We start from the raw sequence: 22,181 nt of genomic DNA, 5'->3' as shown, positions 1-22,181 counted from the left end.
CAAGCCTACTCTCTGGTTATTAAGCCTGAGGAAAATGGTTTTTGTGTGGCAGAGACTATCTTTATTTTTTCATAGAGGTTTTTTTTTTTTTTCACCCATGCATAGAGATGAAACAAAAGGAACCACAGTAAAAATGGAACCCGTGTGCCCTCCGCCCTCATTCAAACCCAGGCGGCGTTGAAGGGTGAAGGGGCAGCAGTGTGGGTTCAAGTCTTGACCCTGCTACTACCCAACTCCTTAACCTGTCTGGGCCTCAGGTTCTTCATCTGTAAAATGAGGAACTGGGCTAGATCAGGGGGCAGTCAGATCTAGTAGGAGGGCTTTTTCCAGAATGTGTCACAGAGGAAATGCTCTGGCTCTGTGGACCATGTAGTCTCTGTCCCAGTTTTTCAGCTCCACCCTTGTAGTGTGAAAGCAGCCAGAGACCCTAACGTAGAAGAACAGGAGTGGCTGTGTTCCAGTAAAAACGTATTTACAAAAACAGGCAGGGCCAGATTTTGCCCTCGGGCTGTAATTTGCCAGCCCCTGGACTAGATCATCTCTTGGAGCCCTGAGCTGCCTGCAGAAGTTGGAATGCATGTGACTGTTTCTTAAGTCTGTTAGAGGTAATTTACCTCCCCAAATGTTAAGAACCATTCAGCACAGCTGTGTTTTGTTCAGCTCTGGAATTCGGAGTCTGTGATGCAGGCCCCTTCACTAACCTTCCACCATCTCGACCAACTGGGGCTGCTTGGGTTCCCAGGAACCAGGGCTGGTGAGGATTTCCTGCTGCTGCCTCTGTCTCTGCGTTTGAGTTACAATTTCTCCTGCAAGGCCAAGGTAGCTGCCTGCCAGGAGGAGGGTTGCTGGGTGGGTCCAGCAGGTTCTGCAAGGCCTGGCAGAACTGGATCCAGCTCACTGCTCTGGCCTCCCCGTCCCCACGGGCTTCAGGACCCGTGGTAGATGTCACTGAGGCCTGACTTGTAGAGAACGTGCTTTATTCACACGTATCCCCCTCCCCATTTGGTTCCTTTTCTACTGGCCTGAGGGTTCCTTTTTGAGGATGAAAAGGAGGGAAATATATTTTATATAAAATATATTTTGTATATGTAAATATTTTATATATAAATATATTATATATATATATATATGTATATATATAAAACCAAGGCCTTTACTCTTTTCCCTGTATAAGAAAATAAGAAACAGAGAGAAGTAGACCTTCTAAAAATAAACACCTTCTATCATCTCAGTTCCTGGGAACCCTGGAAATAGTTTCTCCTCTTAGAAACCCACTCACTCAACCTCAGGTGGCCCTCTTGGTGCAGGCAGGATCATTTGGAACATAAAAGTTGGCTTTGAATCACATGTCTTGGCAGATAGCAAGGTGAAATAAACTTGGTTTTCCTCTCCTTGGAAACCACTGCTTTACAAAGGGCCCAGCCTCTCCCTTGGAGGAGTTTCCAGCCTCCCCAGCACTTCCTGTGAGCCTGACACTGAGGGTGCAGGAGGGGACCTGCGTGAATGATGACACAGTTAAGGAAAAGCAAAAGCCACAGTTAATTTAAGGGATTTCCCAGAATTACACCTTCAAAGTCATCACGCCTGGATGCTCACAGAAGACTTTCTTTTCCTTGTGAATTTAGGGTGAGCTTGGAGGAATATCAGTGAAGGACTCAAGGCTTTTATATCCTCAAAGTAGAGGATCCCTTCACGGGTGTACAGTGAAGTCCGTCCTCCCCTCTGGGCACCCTGTGTCCACCACTTGCCCTCTGGGTGCCACTTGTGTTTATACCATGTGTTTATAAAGCAGAGAGTGGCCTCTAAAGCCGAGGCCCGTAAGTGGGAGCTCCCCTGAATATATGACACCGTGTGAAACCAAACCAGAAGCTGGGCGAGCACAGGAACAGGCCGCATTTAAGCCTTGGAAGTACGTCCCGGGCACAAAAGCTGAATCTGTCCCTGGTGCTTTCCTTCATCCTGTCTGTGTTCAGAGTTGTGTCTCTCTTGTCTTGCGGTAGAACCTTTCTCTCTGTCACTACACGTGTGTATGTCCAGGCGTCAACATGCTTTTTCTTGTGTGCATCTTTCCCACCTGCTGCCCTGCAGCCTCAGAGCTCATGCCTCACCCCCGCCAGAGCACCCATGCCTTCCCTGGACCCAGGTCCCCCAGACCCTTGCCCCTTTCTGGCTGGCACTGGGGGAAGATGGGGGCAGGGATGGGTCTTGTCCCTGCTGCTTGTCTCCTGAGATGCCACCGCCCTCTTCCTAACACTCCATCCTCACCTCAAAACACCACCTTCTCCTTGACTCTACCTGTCAGGTCACAGAAAAGTGCTCCTTTACTGCCCCTGTCTCAAGAAATCACAGAGTTTTCGGGCCCATGAGACCATTCATTTTTAGGAGCATGGAGGCCTCACTTCTCCCACCTGAGCTAGGTGGCCCGGCTGAAAATCCCGGCTCTGTCACTTCTTCACTGTGTGACCTGCACAGGTTACTAAGCCCCTCTGTGTCCGAGTTTCTCCATGTGTAAAATGGGAGGTGATAATAATAGCTACGTCACTGCGTTGTTGTAAGGATAACACACTCGCGTGTGTAAGTTCCTCCGTAAACCCCGGCGGCGTGCGGTGCTCTGGCCTGCCCCCCGCTGGGCGGTCCAGGAGACGTAACAGGGAGAGAACTGTGCTACGTGAATTACCGGAGTGCAGGATGAACTGGAGTGCCAGTGCCCGTTCTCCCTTCCCTTGACCTCCATGAGCAAAGCCTGCCTCTCCCAAAAGCTGTTAAAAGAAAATAAGAAGATAAAAGCCTCAGTTTCAAACGAGCCCAAACCCTCATGAAAAAATTGTTCACTTCTCACTTGGAAAAGGGTGTTAATAACTACAATTAAAAATTAAGTTGGAAGAGCTAGAAATTGCAAAAGGTATCATCACTTTAGGTATCTGAGAGGATACTATAGATCCAGTTCCTTCTGGACTGGTTTTCACTGGCTGGAAGCATAGGGGAGGGTGTCTGGTGTCTCTCATTCACATGTGGATTTCCGCAGGTGCCCAGGGAGTAGGATCTGTGACTGCATTGCTAAGAAACCTACTGCAGGTGACTCCTTGGAGTGGGGGGTTTATGATTTCTTTCTCATACGTTGCTTACGATTTCCAGTGTCAGAGTTGCACAGCTGGTTCCTGTCCCCGGATACAGCCATCTAATAAGCAGCATGTGTTGAGGCCATCTGGCTGGTGGCAATATCGCTCCTTATCCTTTCTCTAGAACATGCGCTTTCCAGCTTTGGGCTGCAACCTTCACTATCCAATGTGTTCTACATCGTGATCCAGTATACACATATCATGAAGTGATACCTGCTCTTAGAGTTTGCACTGCATTCTGGTTTCTTCTATCCTGTTCTCTAAACTTTTTAACATACTGGTTAAAACCCTTGATTGGGTCATGACCCATAGTTTGAAAATGGATCTCCAGAAACTGGAGCCTAAGCTAGGTTGTGGTTGGGACTGGATCAGGTCGAGTCATGCTGCGAGGTCTCAGAATTCCAGTAGCATTACCCAAAGGACCTTCTCTCTGTGGGTCACTTAACAAAAGTTTCCACAATTAAACAAATTTGGCTCTAAGTGAATCGACTTAAACAGGTTTTTTTTTTTTTTTTTTTAATTGAAGGACTTTTCAGAGCACTTAAGACAAGCAGTGGTTGGCAGACTAGTTACATCAAGTCACCTGGAAGCATTTTAAAAATACAGATTACTTTTGCCTTCTCCTGACATCCTGAGTCAGCATCTCCAAGTGTGGAGTTAGGAAACTGTGCTCAGAAAAGTCCAGTAAAACATGCCCGGGCGACCCTGACGTGCTGCAGGGCTTGGGAGTCACCGTGCGCTGTGGCTCTCCTAAAGGGAGGTCACACATTGCATTTTCCTTTTGTTCTTTTGACTTGGGAACCCCACTTTTGAAGATTTCTTGAAACTAGTGATCTCTGGAACACACTTTGGGTCATGTTTCTTGGTAGTGTTTCTATACTAGGTGTTCCACTGCTTGTTAAGAAAGAAGAGGAAGATGGATTCATTATCTTAAAATCAACAAAAACTGGGTTCCCCCAAAATTTCATAGCAGGGACAAGTCATCCTCTGCCTTTGGCCATTCTGACACAAATGATAGTGATAAAGAGTTTATTAGAAGTTAACAAGCAAAATCAAACTCATGAATTATTTTATAGTTTCGTTATCCATGCATTTCTCTATGTCTGTGGCTATATAGCTTAAAGTTCAAGTCCAAATATTGCTATTAATATTAGCCAACACTAATGTCGGCCAAACTTGCTCTTGTCTCCTAAGATAATGTGAAAGCCAAATATACCTCCAGAAACTCCCAACTCGTGATTGTCCATTACCCAGGCAGTGTTGACACTCTTGAGGGCAGGAGAACTGATTGTTCAGCAACCAATAAGAGCATTGATTATAGACGTATAAACAATCCTAATTAATGCATTTTGTAAGTATGTTGGTCTTTATAAACGTATATCCACATGCACACGCCCCTCCACCACCTGAATGTTCTTTTTCTCCTTCTACATGGACAAGTGTGAATGCTGGGGTGGCTCTGCATGGAGCCTGGGGTCATCCACAGGCGCTCTTCATTTTGGAATCAGCACTTTGGATGCATTTGGTCCCTGGGTAAAAGTGGATAATCCTGCTGCAGACTTGTGTAACTGTCACAACCCTTGTTCTAGGGAAACTGCAAGGGAGAGATAGAGATAGCAATTACCGGCAAATGTATCTCTGTTTGTATGAGTGTGGGTGTGGGTGTCTGTTTTTTTCCTACGTTGTGTTACCAAAGGTGATTTTTTTGTAAATGTATCTGTTCTGACTTGGAGGTAAAACTGAGTGATGGCCTTTGCTTTAAAATATTGGGCCCCAAGTTCTGTAGACAGTCAGGGGGAGGATAAGTTTTAAAATAAGAATCAAACTCCTCCCTGCTCTATTTACAATTGGTAATACCACTTGAAGAGCAGCAATTTTCTGTAATATCTTTAGATACACTGTTGTCTCTTTAGATGGTTCACTGAGTCTGTTTTCTAAGTTGGGGGCTGGAGGAAGACGAGTGCGGGGGTAACACTTATTAAGCACCTATGTTATCTCAAATGCTTTACTCACTCTGCCCACATTTACCTCCCAAAATCATGGGCCCCGGAAGGCATTGTATTCAGAGAACATTGAGGCTGAGAGGCCGTGCCCTTCCCAAGATCAGTCAGTAAATTGCTGTGAACCCAAAACCAACCCTGGTGGATCCGTCTGGCTCCAGTGCCGCTGCATTTCTCTCCCTACACCCCCTCCATCTTCTAAAATTCTAAATCACGTCTTCAGTATCTACGTGGTACTGAACTGGGAGATACTGGCCAGCCCAGGCTTCCCCTGTGTGAATGTATGTAGCATACAGCTTGGCCAGTAGGAGACATCCCATTAGTGCTACACTGTACTTACTGCCTCATCTCTGGTTCCTGACGTGCTTGTCTTTCTGATCGCCACATAACTAAAAAGAAGATGGTGCCATTTTGTGTGTCCTTGAACCTGGTGAGTTGGCAGCCTTATTTATTTTGAGGAAGTGGCTAGGTAGGAATTGTCTGGACTGAAATTTCTTATCATGCAACTTCATGACACTGTCCTTGGTTTGTGGCTTTTGAATAGTCTTCAGGAGACATACGAAGCAAAAAGGAATGAATTTCTGGGAGAACTTCAGAAGAAAGAAGAAGAAATGAGACAGATGTTTGTCATGAGAGTGAAGGAGAAAGAAGCTGAACTTAAAGAGGCAGAGAAAGAGGTAAGCCATCTGTCCTTGCGTCCGGGGGAGACACAGACGAGACAGGCCTTCGTGCTGCTCTAAGCACTTGCTACATATATTCTGTCACACGAGGGGCCTACTAACCTGGTACGAAGAGTAGGGCAGCCAGTCTTATCCCCATTTCACAGATGGTAACACTGAGTGTCGTAAAGCTTAAGTTATTTATGCAGTCACATACCTAGTTAGTAGCAAAGCCAAGACTAAAGCTAGAACTTAGGTTTCCAGACCTGATCCCACGTTCCTTGTAACTCCATATTTCATCAATTTACAAGTGATGAAATGTAAGATTTGCAATTCTGGGACCATTATTGTCTCAGTCTACCAGTCAACTCAGTGAGCTAAACAGTGGAGGGCCCTTCGCCCCTGTCTGATGGGGGACGGGCTCCGTCCGCCGTGTCTGTGCTCTGGCTTCCCTCTGGGACGCACACCCCTGGCTCCAGTGTCCCGCTGACTCTAGTTCCCCGCGCCCAGGCCAGGGTAGCTGCATCCTAGAGGTTCCCATGGACTCCTTTTTTATTTCTAAAGAAGTGTTTATTGATTATTTGAGTTTTATTTTGAGAAGTTTCTTGAAACACAAAGTATAGTTTTTGGTGTATCACTTTTGATATGGAACAAAGTTGTTTCTAATAATTAAGCACACAGACACACAAATTATCACTTTAAAATATTTTAAGCACACAAAATCTGCCTAAAACTGCACAGATGAATGTATATTTCATTATAATGCACCCATTATTTAAATTAAACCAAGAACTTAATTTAGTTGCCATTAGATGAATGAAGTGTGGAAACTTTTAAGGTCACTTGATTAAATGCATCCTTTTTACTTATATTTGTTTCTTATATGTAATACCCTAAATACATGGCTAAACGTGTGCATAGAATATTATAAAATGAAATAACAATATTTTCAGATGTACAGATTATTTCGCATTATAATGAGTAGTAATTTGATCTCATTTTAAGTAATATTTTCATTATAGTAAGTTACAGTTTTAGCAGAGTTCAGAATTAAAAAGTCAATTCTCTTCAGATTTTAAAATGACCCAATTAATTCTTTAGCTGATATAGCTCAATGAATATTACTCATTTTACCCTGTTAAAAGATAAACTGAGGGACTTCCCTGGTGGTCCAGTGGTTAAGAATCCATGCTTCCACTTCAGGGGGCACAGGTTCGATCCCTGGTCATGGAACTAAGATCCCACATGCTGTGCAGCGTGGCCAAAAATTAAAAAAAAAAAAAAAAAAAAGATAAACTGAGGCACATTAAAATTTATAAGAGTTTATCTGAGCAAACATCAATTGGAATCAGGCCCCGTGGATTTCTGCTGTAACAGTCACCCCAACGAGAGAGAGCAAGAAATAGGTTTGCCTTTGATGGTAGATAATAAGAAACTTAGAGGTTAAATAGGTAAGTACTCACCCTAGTTTTGTTGCAGAGAAAGGAAAGTTGAGCCTTATTTGCTGTTGGCTTTAAGTATCAAGTTGAATGCTAGGTAAAAATTCTAGAATTATCTAAATAGTAAGGGTTTTCCCCTCCTTCCCAGTTTTTTTTTTTAATGTAAATTTATTTATTTATTTATTTATTTATTTATGGCTGTGTTGGGTCTTTGTTGCTGTGTGCGGGCTTTCTCTAGTTGCAGCGAGCGGGGGCTACTCTTCCTTGCAGTGCACAGGCTTCTCATTGCGTTGGCTTCTCTTGTTGCAGAGCACGGGCTCTAGAGCGCAGGCTCAGTAGTTGTGGCGCACGGGCTTAGTTGCTCCGCCGCATGTGGGATCTTCCCGGACCAGGGCTCGAACCCGTGTCCCCTGCATTGGCAGGTGGATTCTTAACCACTGTGCCACCAGGGAAGCCCCCTTCCAGTTTTTGTTCCTGCATTGTGATAATTTTCTAAATTCAGTTTGTCAAGGGCCAGAAATTTCTCCACATACTCTTCTTATTTGAATAGTATGGATACATATATCTGTAGTCACTGTGTAAGTCTCTAAATAAATATAGATTATACTTTTCAAAAAAGGACCAGAAGTAAAGAACTTTTCTTACCACTAGGGTGAGTTTCTTATTAGGACCATGGATAATTTTTATTTTCTTCTTTATGCTTTTTACAATGAACACGTATTTTATTATCAGAAAAAGTGCACAGAGATTCCCCTTAGTGCTAAGCGATCCAAGTTTCAACAGTGTGTAGGGCCCCAAGGGATGCTTTTCACCACCTTGGCCTGGCTCAGCCCCATACGGTACCTCACTCGTGTAACTAAAGCACGGGCAGCGGCACACGTACGTTCTGCTTCTGAACAGATCCAGGTAGCCTTACGCCAGTAAGCGTCCCATTCCCTCCACCAAGCTTGTCTTCCTCCTCTTCTCTCCAGCTCCACGAGAAGTTCGACCTCCTAAAGCGGACACACCAAGAAGAGAAGAAGAAAGTGGAAGACAAGAAGAAGGAACTGGAGGAGGAGGTGAACAATTTCCAGAAGAAGAAGGCGGCAGCTCAGTTGCTACAGTCCCAGGCCCAGCAGTCTGGGGCCCAGCAAACCAAGAAAGACAAGGATAAGAAAAAGTAAGCGGGTGTCACCCCCACGCAGCGGGGCCCTCTAACAATTTATTCCTCTTGCATGTCTCTACTTTTCCCATTTACAGACTGGAAACTGGTCTATTACCAGAAAGATAAAAGCAAGAATTTTCTCTACAGTGCAGGGGAGACGACAAAGGTTTTTAAAGTATTTCTAAAGGGTACACAGACACTAAGTTATAAAACTTGACCACACGATCCAGCCATCAGGACTGGAGTAACCTGTCGTCTCCAGTAGCATCTTCTGCAGCAACACTAGGACTCTTGAGAAGACAGTGCATTTCTCTTCACTACTCTCTGGAGACAATCCTCACGGCTCTTGATAAAGAGCATCCTAAAACTATGATTGTTAGAATTATTTTTCTATTCTCTGTTGTAAGGCTTAAGAAGCCAGTCATTGAAAGTCTTGTTCTCAAAAATGAAAGATTTGGAAGAACTACTAGTGGCCACTAGTTTTCCCTCTAAATTCCACAAGATGATGAATCGTTTTATTGTGAAAATGGGATCAAAATGCCCGTTAAGACACCTCCACCAATTCTCAAGACACACCTGTACCCGCACAAAATTTTTTTTAAATATGGCCTTGATTTAAGGTGCCAAAGGGTCAGATTCTGCTTTTGAGTTGTCACTTCCTATGATACTCCAATAGCAGTGGCCTGAATCCAGTAGGAGATTTGGGCCTTCCTTGAAATTCTGCTGTGATTTGAAGCTTTACAGCAAATCACCTGAAAGACTAGGGGGTGGCACTTTATGGCAATTACTATTGGTTTGACAGTAAGCACAGTGGTCAATAAGATGCCTTTGAAGAAAACCTTAGTGGTAGCTGGGTGGTGAGCCCATGGATGCCACCCTGCGTTGTCTGTTTAAGGTGTGGTCCTCTGAGGGCGTGTTTCAGGATTCCTGCTCTTCATCCTTAGATGCTAAGGTTCTAGGGCAAAGGCTGACAACTAAGTAAGTAAACAATAAAAATGTTGGTACTGGAGTAGGCAAAGAATTACATTCTTAGACATATATGGCAGATAGGATTGAGCCTGCACAGTAATCGAGTCCTATCCTGGGGGAGTGAGCTCGGTAGTGGTGTTCACTGAATCTGAGTGAATGTGCAGACTTGTCCCCGAGGAATCTTGTTACGTTTCCTGTGGTAGAAACCAAAATGCACTACTACAGTGACGTACAGAGAAAGTTTGAAATTCTACTTTGCAGACCTTGACTTTCCAAGCTCTGAGCCAGCAGGAAATGTATGAAGAGAGCAGGGGAGCAAGCAGATTTTCTAAGCAATAGAAAGTAGTTGGTGTAGGTGAGCTGTGATTTGAATGGGGTTGGTACAGACCCACGTGGTCAAAGGACTCCAGGGGCCGAAAATTTAGTTATGCTGGATTAATTCTGAGAGTAACAACTGCCTAGATTATAATCCACTTCAAGAAAGCACTTTGTAGCTACACATGTTTGGAGAGCATCGGTCACTAATGGTGACGTTCCCCATGCAGATTCAGAGATGAGTGACTCTTCCAGGGAAGACAAAACGAAAGCCATTTGGCATCATTCCCTTGTTGATCCAAACTAACCCAGGATAAAAATAGGTGGTGTGTGTGTGTGTGTGTGTGTGTGTGTGTACACATCTATAGGCATGAATGAAACAGGAAAAAGCTGCTGACTCACGGTTTAGGAAACCCAAAGTCGAGTTTTTCTTACCCTGAAGCACTAAAGTGCGTAAAGGTACATGTTTTAGAACTTAAAATGTTTATAGAAGACCAGCAATGTTCCAAGGATATTTCATGTATACTGGATGTGCCTTTAAGCAATACAAATTCCGAGAGCTGACCAGTACTGTGCCTCCATTTTAAAAAGTATCTAATCACAGACTTCTCCGTGCAAGGAGGTTTTTCTTGTCCTATAGAACGTTTTAGGTTATTTTCTTCCCAGCCTTGGGCCTTAGCAGTGTATAATGCTTTTCAAGTTTATGTGAAGTGTGTGCGAATTCTATTTTAGCCTTATTTATACATTCTCATTTATTATTAATGGAATTAGACTTAATTTGGTGAGCAATGGTCACCAGATTTTGTGCCTGACAAGGGCGCGTACTTTTCGGTAACTTCTAGGTTCTTAAGCTTTTCCACACTTTCCCATTTGAACAGTGAAAGCAGTTGCCAGTTGGAGGCCTGAAGTGTCAAAGTTAAAAAAAAAAAAAAAAAAAAAAAAATCACTTCCCTTGCTGCCAGTGGAGAGTTTTGGTTAGAGTGGACCACAGACAGACAGTAATCAGGGTAACCAGAACAGTACTTGGAAAATAAATGGGAGGCTCTTTCCTCCTCGTGTAGCTGGAGGAGAGACTGGAGTCACCATGCTTGCCGCTTAGGAGCTGCTCCAGGGAGAGAATTTAAAAAGAGATGCGTATTTATTCACCTGCCACGCTTCCACCTCAGAGCTTCACTTCGTTTTTCTAATAGTTTTAAATTCCGTTTTTTCTATTCTAATGACACGCTCCCTCTTTAACGTAGGTAAGGCTTTGTACTTCTCCTTGACCTGTTAGTGGCATGAGAGCATGTAACATTTCCTAAGATTACAGACAAGGTAGAACTAACCCTGGCACTGCCATTAGCTGGACCCCCGCCTCCTGCCATCTCTGGCCACCAAGTCACTTTCCTTGTTTGCGGCTACACCTCAGTGGTGGGGGTGCCCGAGGGTAAGTTGTTCAGTAGTTGTTCAGTGTTCATCTTTTCTGAAAACTTTGCACAGTTGCCAGTCAGCAGTTTGCTGGTTAAGATGCAACCATTCCAAAAAGAAAGTTTTAAAAATCTATCATTTTAAAACTGTACCTGGCATCTGATGACTATAGTTTACACAATCATCCACTCATCTTTTCTTTTTTAAAAGAGTATTTTGATTCTTCCTAAGGAATGAAGTTGCATGTTTTGGACTTGCCTCAAATTAGACATGTAAATCTTGGACTTGGCGTTGCTTTGTACCTAGGAGGGGGAAGCCTCCGGGCATTGCTTTAGCTGTAACCACATAATGATTGTCCTTTTTTTTTTCCCTCCCAAGTAGATTAATAGCATGTCCTCCATCCACTATACTCCAATCCCCAAGTTACTTGTTGAAAGACATTTATTGTATATTCAGTACCGACGTGATGCCCAAATGTAATAGAGAATGGTTTTGTGTTATTTGAGAAGAAAGTCAAACAGCAAATCCTTTCACTAGAACATGTAGTGGTTTCAAGAAGTCACTCATGAATTCTGAATTACCTGCAAATGGAAACTAACCACGTGTTCTTTAATTCAATATTAAAATTTTGCTTTTGCTTGTCATGTAGAATAGCTTACTCAAATTTTTGGTTTTAATTTCTGTCAATTCCATAATCATTGCATGAGCATTCACCATCACCGAATGCTGGTGCTGGCGCTCCTAATTTTCCTTCTTTTAATTTATTATTATTTCTAACTTTTTTGTTTTGTTTTTTAACTTGCAGTGCAAGCTTCACATAAAGCCTGGCAAGCCAAGGATGGTCCGCATTCACCTGCTTTTGCAGTAATATTGTATCTCTGCCATCTGTGTCCTTTTATTTTGTTTTATTTTTATTTTTTTTCCCTTTCCCAGACACCATATAACTATTAACTCATTTTGCTGAATGTTGTTCGGTGGTGGAAAATGATAGAACAAGGGGATAACAGCAAAAGCTATGTGCAGCCGGACTTTGTTTCTGGAAAGCAAATGATTTGCCTTTTATGCCTGTTCAGAGTGGCAGCAGGAAGCATGCCTGTTCTGTTACTTTTATGTTGCTTTGGACCAAGGGAAGGAGGCTAAATTGCTACATGTACGTCTGACAGGAAAACTTTTCACCACCTTAGCAGCTGACTATAAACCTGAATAGCCATGACCACTTGCTCTTCTTGATTATTCGTCTCCATGACGCGAAAGGCCCTGAACTCCCTTTGTCTCTTCTTCACACCTGCCCCGAACCAAGGTAGCTTTGTATGTAGGCAGAACGGTGGGTAAGCTTTACCTGACTTTTACCCTTGCGTGGATTTTTTTTATTACTATAATAACATTATTTGGGCTGGGTTGTGGGTCTGTTCAGACTGACTGTCTCCTCTTATGGCTTTAAAAATGTGTCTGAACCCCTGTGTCTCAAATCCTGGCCAAGTGGGGTTGTAATAAGAAAATGATGAGTCTTTTCCCTTGTGTCAGGGCAACCTTGGCGCTCTCACAGATAGCCCTCTCCAAGGCTGGATCAGACAACCTCGTTTAGCAGAAGGATCTTTTACTAAGGATGATGGGCTTTCCACAACCTGCTTACTACTTACAAGATCCAGTCTTTTCATAAACACGCCTAAGTCTGCTCTCAGTAGGCTGAGAGAGGAGGGCCTAATGACTGATTCCAGGATATCGAGTGCTTCTAATAACAGTTTTCAATAATTATGAGGAGAAATTTTCCAGAAATATTTAAGATAGAAAATCTGTTATAAACTGTATCATCTGCAGCACAAGTTTGAGGGGGCCTTGTCAACTTAAGGTAGAAATGGGAAGGAACATAATATAAACCCACAAGTCAAGAAAGCAGAAATTCAGCTTCACATCCAGTTTCCTTGCATAGTCTCTTTTTGATATTTGCAGTAAAGGCATGAAGGAATAGAACGGCTGGTCTTTCAAATCCAGTTGTCTTGAAGGAATTTCCTCACCTTTTCCTTCACCAAGACTAACTCTACCTGCTCTTTGCATTTAAGGCCCAGTGCCCCATCAACAAGGGTTAGGACTTAACCATATGGCAGGACATAGACTACATGCCAAATTTGTATGGAAAAGGGCATATCTAATCTCTTTTCTGTACTTTTCCTTTTTGAGGCTTATCCTTTCATTTCCTTGATTTTTTTCCCCTCTAATAACAAGATACTCGCAGCTTTCTAACTCCGTAGTCTCCTGTTTCTTACTTGAAAGAATAACATTTCTCATGAACCTGATACTTCACCTCTGCATTTTCCTTTTGGCCTTCACTAGTCATACATTAATCAAATAGGATAGAATACACACACACTTACACACACTTTTTTTTTTTTTTTTAATTAATAAGTCTCTAGTTGATTCCAATGAAGACTTTTTTTCCCTTCTTTTTATCCTCAACCACACTATTATGGGACAGAAGGAATGGTCGTCCATGAACTGATTTAGGCGTAATTAGGCAAAGTAAGAGATCAGTTTCATGGAAGCCGAAACTAAGCTGGGATAGAAACTGCAAACCAGAAGCAGCAATAGTGGTATAAAGACAGGCTCAGGAGCTACTGGACCAATGTTTTTGTTTTTGCTTTTGCTTTTTTAATGATTCTAGTCTGAAGCTGGCTATTAGGCGGCATGCTGATTCTAACCATGGGCTGAGTTTGCTCAGATGCTGTGCACCAGACAGAAGCTTGAATACTTTTGTTGTATGCTTGTTCCAGCCATTGCTTGTGTGAGCATTTTCGTGCCTTGTAACAGGAAATACACTTCTAAATTCCAAAAATGCATCACTTTAAAATTTTCATTTTACATGCATCACTAAAGCCTTTTTAAAGTGAGCCTAGCCACGAAAGGCATCCAGCTGACTTTTTGATTCCAAGATTGTTGATTGATTGGATTGATTTTTTTTTTCCCATTAAATTTTTCACAGAAAAATAAATCATATGGAGAGTCAGGGAATAAAAAGTCAAAGAAAACATATAAAAGCTTTTTTAAAAAATGCATTGCTTCTGAACTTTTTTCTGCCCCTGCTCCCTGGCCCTATTTGGTTTGTTATTGCTGCCCTCTCTTCTTTCTGTATCTGTGCCTTTTTTCACAGTAGTCCTTGGCTCTGCACGGAATAAATGATACCCTCAAATCTAATTGGATGTGCTTTCGCCTTTGCATGTAAGTACGGCAGTAAGAAACCTTTGAGACCTTTTTGACTTTTTAAAATTAGAGAAACAAATGGGATAGGTGGATTTTTTGTTTCCCTGGAGGGGGGTAGGGAGGTATTGGTTTGAGTATCCTTTGTTTTTTTAAAAAACAAACAAAAAACCTAAATATATTTAAAATGGCTCACATTTATATCTTTTTCCCAAGAAACACAGAGATTTGACTTTTCCTTAATATCAGTGTGCAAGAAAGAAATTACTAACCCCAGTCTGTGTTCTACACAGCATTGTGGGTTCATTGGATATTACAGAGGGGTCCTTGGTTTTTTTTTTTTTGGTTTTTAGTGTTTCATTTTTTTTCTAGGTTTTTTATTTTGTTTGGGTTTGGCGTTTTTTGTTTTTTGACTGCACCACGCGGCTTGTGGGATATTAGTTCCCTAACCAGGGATTGAACCCGTGCCCTCGGCAGTGAGAGCGCGAAGTCCTAACCACTGGACTGCTGGGGAATTCCCAGAGGGTCCTTGGTTCTGACTGTGTAAGTAAAGTTAGGATGAGAAACTACTACCTTCCACTAGAGAAAAAGCAAGAGGAAAAATTTTTTTTTTTTATGCTAGGCTCCCTTTATGATCGCTTAATTTTTGGTGACCTTGGTTTAATGGTCTTTCCCTTGTGCTAACTACTGGCAGGGATCACCTTTTTTTTTTTTTTTTTTTTTCAACCATAATGACCATCTTTTTGCTTCTTCTGGACTTTAGATACCCATAACGGTTGTAAGTGCGGTAGGATGTGATGGAAAAGCACTTAGGAGAATTTACTGGCAGTTTAGAGACTATGTTTTCCCCACTTAGGCTCTTTATTAATTGGTCAAGGTTTTGTCCAGAAAGGGCACCTCAACCAGGGGAACATTTAACAAAATGCTGGGCACAGGTTACTCACCTTCCTTCTCTGCTTTGTGATCTCACCAGCAGTAACACTTCACATCTTGTGCACCTCAAAGACTCGGTTTCCTCACTTTCTTGACATATCCATAAGTGTTTCATATACAAACTGTTGAATTGGATCTTTCAGCTGTTACCAACCCATGTCATACTGTCTCTGTGTGGTCCTACCAAAACTGTCCATTCAGATCCCTTTGCTTTCCCATTTGCAAGTGTCTGAAGTTGTCAAGTCTCAGCTTCCAGAAGTCTCGGTTCCATTGACAGGATACATATGTGATGACTCTTTGGGGGAAATGATGACGTACAAAGTCTAGATTATATGTAGGTATGAAGGGAATTTTTAAAATAAGTTGAAGATTAAGCTGTGAACAGCATTAGAACTTTGTCTATTTCTTAATTTTAAAATATGCTGATATGCCTTAAACTGTAGTTGTAGATCATTGTCATTTTGCTGTTTGAAAATAACCAATGTGTTTTTAAAACTGTGTGTAATCTACTTTCAGTGTTAATGCAGAATTGTCATATATGTAAACTGCATGTTAGACACTTGTCTTTTTTAAAAAACTAAAATAATTGTATTGATGTGAAGCATATCATTTTTTCAAGTATGAAAGTAATCACTTAGCAAACTTGCTTGGTAATTTGGTGTCTGTTAAGGTAGGAGAGTGGCGGACAGGTAATCTATGCATATATCACTAGTGCCAAGACATAAAGTGGGGGAAAATATATTTTTACCCAAACATTGTGTGCCCTTTTGTGAGTTCTTTTTAGTCACTGTTTGATATGCAAATGTACACATGCTTATAATGTTGGATAAAAGAAGTGTAGGGATGAAAGAGTCTCGTGTTTTCCTACCTTGTCTGGACTTCAAATGCTACCATCTGGGCAGCACCAGCTCCTCCAAGATGCTTGCCACGTGATGTCCTGTACGTCATATTACTGTCTCTGCCACCCTTTCTCCCTGACTCCCGTCCCCTTCCACCCTGACTAGCGCCCCACTGCCCCAGCCGAGGCGTCACCCCCCAGCTGGGCTTGAGGAAGTCATCCCTTTACTGACACACTGCTGTTCTTTCACAGTTTGTTGTAGAGAAGCTCCTTTTTTTTTTTTTTTTTAAGCCTTTTAAGAATCAAATTTGAATCTGAACCTTTCTTTTTTCTCTTCTGTAGCTTCTTCTTTATGTAACCATCCTGTTGACAAGCCCTACTCTCTCCTAATGGACATAGAGCATTAGAAGAGCAGGAGCTGTCTGTTCACACGTGTTGGGGAAGAGTTACCTCATTTCCACCATCGCCTCCTATTCTTTTAAAGTCTGGGTCAAATATTGCACTGCTGTTTGTATTTGTCAATGTCTGTTTACAAACCACTGCCCATAGTGGTTACTTAAGTGACTTATCACCACCAAAAACAGTAATACCTAATACTACTACTTAAAAGGAAATTGAGTGAAACAGAGAACTTGGGCCAAAACCAAAGGTAGCCCTGTGTTGGGATCCTTTTGCTTAGCTGTCATGTTCTTGAAGCTGCTGACCCAAGAACTCACGGGCTGAAGACAGCATGGACCCTAATCTGAGGGTCCACAGACTTGATCTCTTGTTAACAGCAGACCTCTGTCCCATGAGTGACTTTTTGATTCCTATCAGGACCTATCAGGACCCTCAACCGTCAATCAGGTCATAAGATCGGGCCAACAATTTTCCTTCCTTTTGTTAGCTTTACGGGTTGTTTTGAAGTTTGGGATTTTTTTTCTAAACATTTGATATTGCATGAACAAAGATGGCTGCATTTTTTTAATTTGGAGTGTTCTATTGATACAATGTTTTTATTTTTCAGCTGACCGTCTGCCTCTTGAGAGAGAGAAGTGGGCATCCTTCCTTTAAATTCAGGAACCATTGTTGTTTTATGTGACTCTTTTTCTGTTACCTGCACCCCTTATTTAAGTTTTTGGGGTTTGGGATTCTGTTTTGGAAAAAAAAATTTTTTTCCTACTTAGCCAGTTCTGTTTTATGTATTGGTTATTCAAACTTAGTTTTGGTATCAAAATTATGCCAATTTTAAGCTCAAGGGGAAATTTAAATGAAGTTTAAGTCACAGAATTCTGTTTAAGATGCTCTCCTCATCTCAGATACAACAACAACAACAAAATCCCTGTGCTGTCACTGGGATTTTGACCTACAAGTCTTAATCATGTTTAAAATGTGCCAGTGTTAGGTAGATGACTTTTCTGTCTCTAGGACTCAATTTATATTTAAAGGTACCTTAAAATAACTTTCTGGCCCATCCCTGCCTTTTTATTTATTGCGAAGCTCTTCTTTACCTTGTGTCCAGAGTTTTTGTGTCCTGGACCATGGAAACAAACCCCCGACAAGTACATATCCTGTCCCAGACAACAACAACGTTAACTTAACGCTGGTTCTGATCAGGCGGCTTACTCTACTGTCTGAAAAAAAAAAAAAAATCTGCTGGAAATCACTTTAAATACACCCACATGCAAACACACACACGTCTGCCAGTTGAGTCTGTGAGTTCTAATGCTGACTCGTTTGTGACAGGCTATTTTATTAGCAGCCACCTCTTAGGTGCAGTTTTTGTAGTCAAGGTACAATTTTCGAATTCATTTCTATTTTAAGGCATGAACACGCATTTTAAGTTACCTTTTCATTTCATTACTTGTCAATAGTCTGCTTATTTCCATCATTTTTTAGCCCCATAGTAGGTGGATATTGGTGGCGTGAATTGCATTTGGTAAAGATCTTAGGAGTGTTCCCTTGTATTTAAGAATGGTAACATATGCTTCTGTTGAAAGGTGAAATGATGAAGCAACAGTCCCTGCTTCTTGAATCATTTGATTCTTGGGATGAGGTTATTTAGACCAATTGGAGGAGCTTGCTGGCAAGGGGCCTTCTTTACTTAGAAAGACACTATTATTAAATGCAATAAAATCAGGTTCATCTGAGCCATTAAATGATTAAAATATAAGAGTCAAGAGCCATCCCCTCCATACTACAGTGTAATCTGTAAGGATAGAAATCTGCTAATGATGTGACCGCTGGTTTGGGGGTAGATGGTGGGTATCAACTCCTTAACTGATGCTACAGCATGACATACTGTCAGTTTTGTAAGTTAAACACAAACGTCCTATTGTGTGAAACCACTGTGATTACTAAGTACAACAATTGGATTTATTTTTAAACTCCTTTTAATATTTTAATATCAACTTTACCCTATCACTCATATTTTAAAAGTAAATTCTGCATCAGATTGTAAAGACATTTTTTGGGCAATATTTAAAAAGCAAATTAGGCAGTATTTTTTTGTTTAAGTAGAGAAATGTGTAATCTATTTCTGCTATTCCCCTTTTAGTCTTCAGGTTGGAGGAAGTGTAATGGTAATCATCTTAATGGGAGGGGCGAGGGAACTGGCTATTACACGCAGGTTGGCCTCTGTTCAGTTATCTAGGGAAAGTGGATAACAGACACCTATCCTCCATTGATTTGGCATTTTACTTAAGGTGGTTCCTTTTCTCAAGTGTTGATAAAACTGGTAGGTTCTCAGGTTCTCTTGGCTGACCAACTAAGAGATACGAATGATAAAAACTACTCGCTTATCCCAAGCTAGATTGTTGAAAAGCAGGGAGAACTGAGCCATCTGAACCTATTTCTATTGGTGATAGGCTTTTTATTTTTCATACAGTCTTTAAAAAAAAAAAAAAACCTTACTTGACTTCAGATACAGACTCGGCCTTATTGCTGAAAAGTGTAGTCTAGATGGTCTACTTGAGATAGGCACAGCACATGTATAAAGGAGAGACCTGATCTGAATTAGTATGTGCTGAGCTGGGTCAGATAAAATTAGGTCATCTTCCCAATAGGCTTGACCATACTTTTCCCCATCAACTGTACCTAAACGTCCTTCTTAGTTATTTTGGTTATTTTTCTGCCTATCATTGTCCCAGCTTATGGGTAAAAGTTCTGGACATCTGAAAAACTAAGTACATAATTTTCACTGTATTTAAATGACATTTCTATGCAAAACCTTTTGCTTTGCAGATGACTGTCATCTTTCCACCCTGGAGACTGACAGTGTTGGCAATGTGGCTCATTTTGAAGATCCTTGTACTTGAATCCTTAAGACCATGGTATTTAGTCCTTGAGACTGATACCATCTGGCTTTCAGATCAGTCTCTAGCAAACAACTGGCACCCTCAGGGCTGGTGTAGAGGTTGAATGTGTTAATCTAAAAAGACTAATTGCAAGCCTTGGTATCTGCTCACCTCGCTTTCCAACCTTCCTATTCTGACAGGTAGCTGTTTACAAATGAGATCTTTTGGTTGTTAGTGGAACATCGTGGGAGGTACAGATGAAGACTTCACATCTGCCTCAAATCAGTTATTTGCATGCTGTGAGTTGAATGGCATTTCAGTTCACTATGGAAACTTCCTTTCAAAATCATGGCACCTAGATCAGAGGAGGCAGAGGCTATTATTACAAGGTTGGTCCCTGTCAAAAAAAAAACTTGTGTATGGGGGGGAGGGTGCAGAGTAACATTCCACGAAGAACTCTGCTTAACCATGCCTTCTCTGCACAGTGCGTTGAGAATGCTGAAGAGTTGCAGTTCTAGCTCTCCTTGCCCTTTATTTATATCCATCCATCTTTCCCACCCCCCCCCAAATACTTTTTTTTATTCTATATACTGCACCAGGCCTACATTAGGTACTGTGGATGTAGCCACGCACTATGAATTGCCTGTCTCTCTGCATACCTCAAACACGGCAAATTCTGGGGGTAAACAGAAAAGGTAAGCCCTTTCTATGCTAAATTGTGAGAGATAGTATTCTGAAAAGCAAAACCCACCCCCACCCCCAATTGCTTTTCAGTGGTTTCTTTCTTAAGGTTGCCCTTCTTTCTGGAGTGTCCTCTTGCTAACAAAATAAGCTGTTCCTGAGAATGAGAAACCAGTTCAATGGGCCTATGCTTTTCTACACTGCCCTACTGTTGTGTAACACAATAAGGTCAACAGTTTTGGCATCCGATCTGCTATGAAGGTTGTACTTCAAGAGTCAAGAGAAATGGAGAGGTTCAGCCTCCTGGAAACTTCAACACTAGAGTTTTGTGCTCCCTTCAGATTTCTCTATCTGATAAGACGTTCTTGGTTACCTCTCATGACACCTTTTCAATAATCAAGAGATGGCACAGGGAGAGTTATGTCTGTGTGCTACACATTGGTCTTACATCATAAAAACCACTGCAGATGGTCCCTGACTTTAGATGGTTTGACTTACAATTTTTTGATTTTATGATGGTGTGAAAGTGATATACATTGAGTAGAAACCATATTTCTGAATTTGGATCTTTTCCTGGGCTAGCAATATGCAGTTTGGATGCTCATTTTGCTGGGCAGTGGCAGCTGAGCTGCAGCTCCCAGTCAGCCAATGCAATCACAAGGGTAAATAACTGAAACACTTAGAACCATTGTTTTTCAATTCAGTATTCAATAAATTCCATAGAATATTCAATACTTTATTATAGAACAGACTTTGTGTTAAATGATTTTGCCCAACTGTAGGTTACTGTAAGTGTTCTGAGCACATTTGAGGTAGACTAGGCTAAGCTATGATGTTCAGTAGGTTAGATGCATTAAATGCATTTTCGACTTAAGGATATTTTCAACTTACGATGAGTTTATCGGGATGTAACCGCACTGTAAATAAAGGAAGGTCTGTAAACTCATCAGTATGGTGAGGGAAAGCTTTCATTTTAATTCCTTAATGCAAGCTGTGCTACAAAGCCTGTACTTCATCTTTTCTGTCCTAATGATTGGTCAAATCCAGCTCAAAATGAAAGCAGCAACCTTTTGGGAGTGGGCTATTTTCAAATATTCTCAATCGTATTTCGAAGTTATCTTGCAGGACCAAACAATGAACAAGTATTAGGATTTTTAATTTGTAAAACTTTTTTTTTTTTGGTACGAGACATACTTAGCCACCATCTGTCCCAAACCACGGCAGATATTGCTAATTTCCCTCAGTCCCACATGCACAGGCCTCCTATGGCTTAAGTGATGTGAACTTGTAACTGCAAATGATGCTGATGCATTGCTTAGCAACAAGTGAGTGCTCAACCGCTCACTCCCACACAGTAAGCCCAGTTTCTCCCTGAAACTTAAAAAGATGTTCTATTTTTCTAAAAGCACCATCTAGTGGCCAAAGCTCAAAACATTATAAATGAGCATAGGAGACATTCTCCTGTTAACACAGTTTAAAGACTAGTTTCAACAATTTTGGATGCTTCAGAAATAACAATTACGTGTTAGACAAAACATCGTATCTCAAAGCTTTATCCTTTATATTTGATAAGTCAGAAATTGAACCCTGTTAAAAATTCTTGGCTATGTGGACAGTTCTCTAATCTTCAACCTGCTATGTCCCAGGATGGTTGTGAGGACATCTGGCACAGTATCTTCCCTTTCCAGTTGAAAATGTACAAACTACCTTAAGGATGAAGATAACAAGGCTCCCCATTATGCTTGCTGAGCATCAGTGGCTTTAATCACATTGTGCTGTTTCGGGCAGTAATGCTCAGGGACAACTTACTTTCTTGTTTCAGGAACTCCAAAGGAGTGAATTAGAAATCCTGAAAATCCAGGTATGTAAAGAGAATAGAGAGGACATAAATACGTGTTGGTTCTAACAACATAGGAGAAAAGAAGTAATACTTGTTCGGGGGCAGACGCCAATGTCTTAACTCCCTCAATAGCAGGAATGTAGGCTCAGAGTCTCATCAGCGTGGCCAAGTGAGGAGCTATGCTATAGCTTCTTTCAGAGCCAAAGGCATGGCGTCAGGAACATTTCCGACAAATCAGTTATATCAGTCTTTTTAACTGGCATTTGAGAGCACTCTCCTTTCCCAGCCCTCCCCTCCACACTAATGTAAGACATCATCTGCAGAAAATTCAGTTCTCCACAGATAATCAACTTCAACCCTGAAAGACAAG

General features: G+C 41.5%; 1 protein-coding gene across 4 annotated transcripts in view; it reads left to right on the top strand.

The window, feature by feature from the left end:
- SEPTIN11 (septin 11) overlaps positions 1 to 18,329 on the top strand; it is a 91,788-nt gene extending 73,459 nt beyond the window's left edge. The window contains exons 8-11 of one of the 4 annotated variants that reach the window (XM_036853809.1): positions 5,664 to 5,796; positions 8,189 to 8,376; positions 14,198 to 14,265; positions 16,358 to 18,329. In XM_036853809.1, the coding sequence (XP_036709704.1) occupies positions 5,664 to 5,796; positions 8,189 to 8,376; positions 14,198 to 14,222 (346 nt within the window). In that variant the 3' untranslated portion in view covers positions 14,223 to 14,265; positions 16,358 to 18,329. Of the gene's footprint in view, positions 1 to 5,663; positions 5,797 to 8,188; positions 8,377 to 11,857; positions 16,209 to 16,357 lie in introns of those variants that run through there. The other 3 variants (XM_036853811.1, XM_036853812.1, XM_036853810.1) reach the window with 3 other exon arrangements.
- The last annotated feature ends 3,852 nt before the right edge of the window (positions 18,330 to 22,181 follow it).

Source organism: Balaenoptera musculus, chromosome 5, assembly GCF_009873245.2.
Source record: "Balaenoptera musculus isolate JJ_BM4_2016_0621 chromosome 5, mBalMus1.pri.v3, whole genome shotgun sequence".
In the NCBI taxonomy this organism is placed as follows: Eukaryota; Metazoa; Chordata; class Mammalia; order Artiodactyla; family Balaenopteridae; genus Balaenoptera; species Balaenoptera musculus.
Note: the sequence above shows the minus strand (reverse complement) of the source record. Positions and strands in the feature narration are given on the sequence as shown.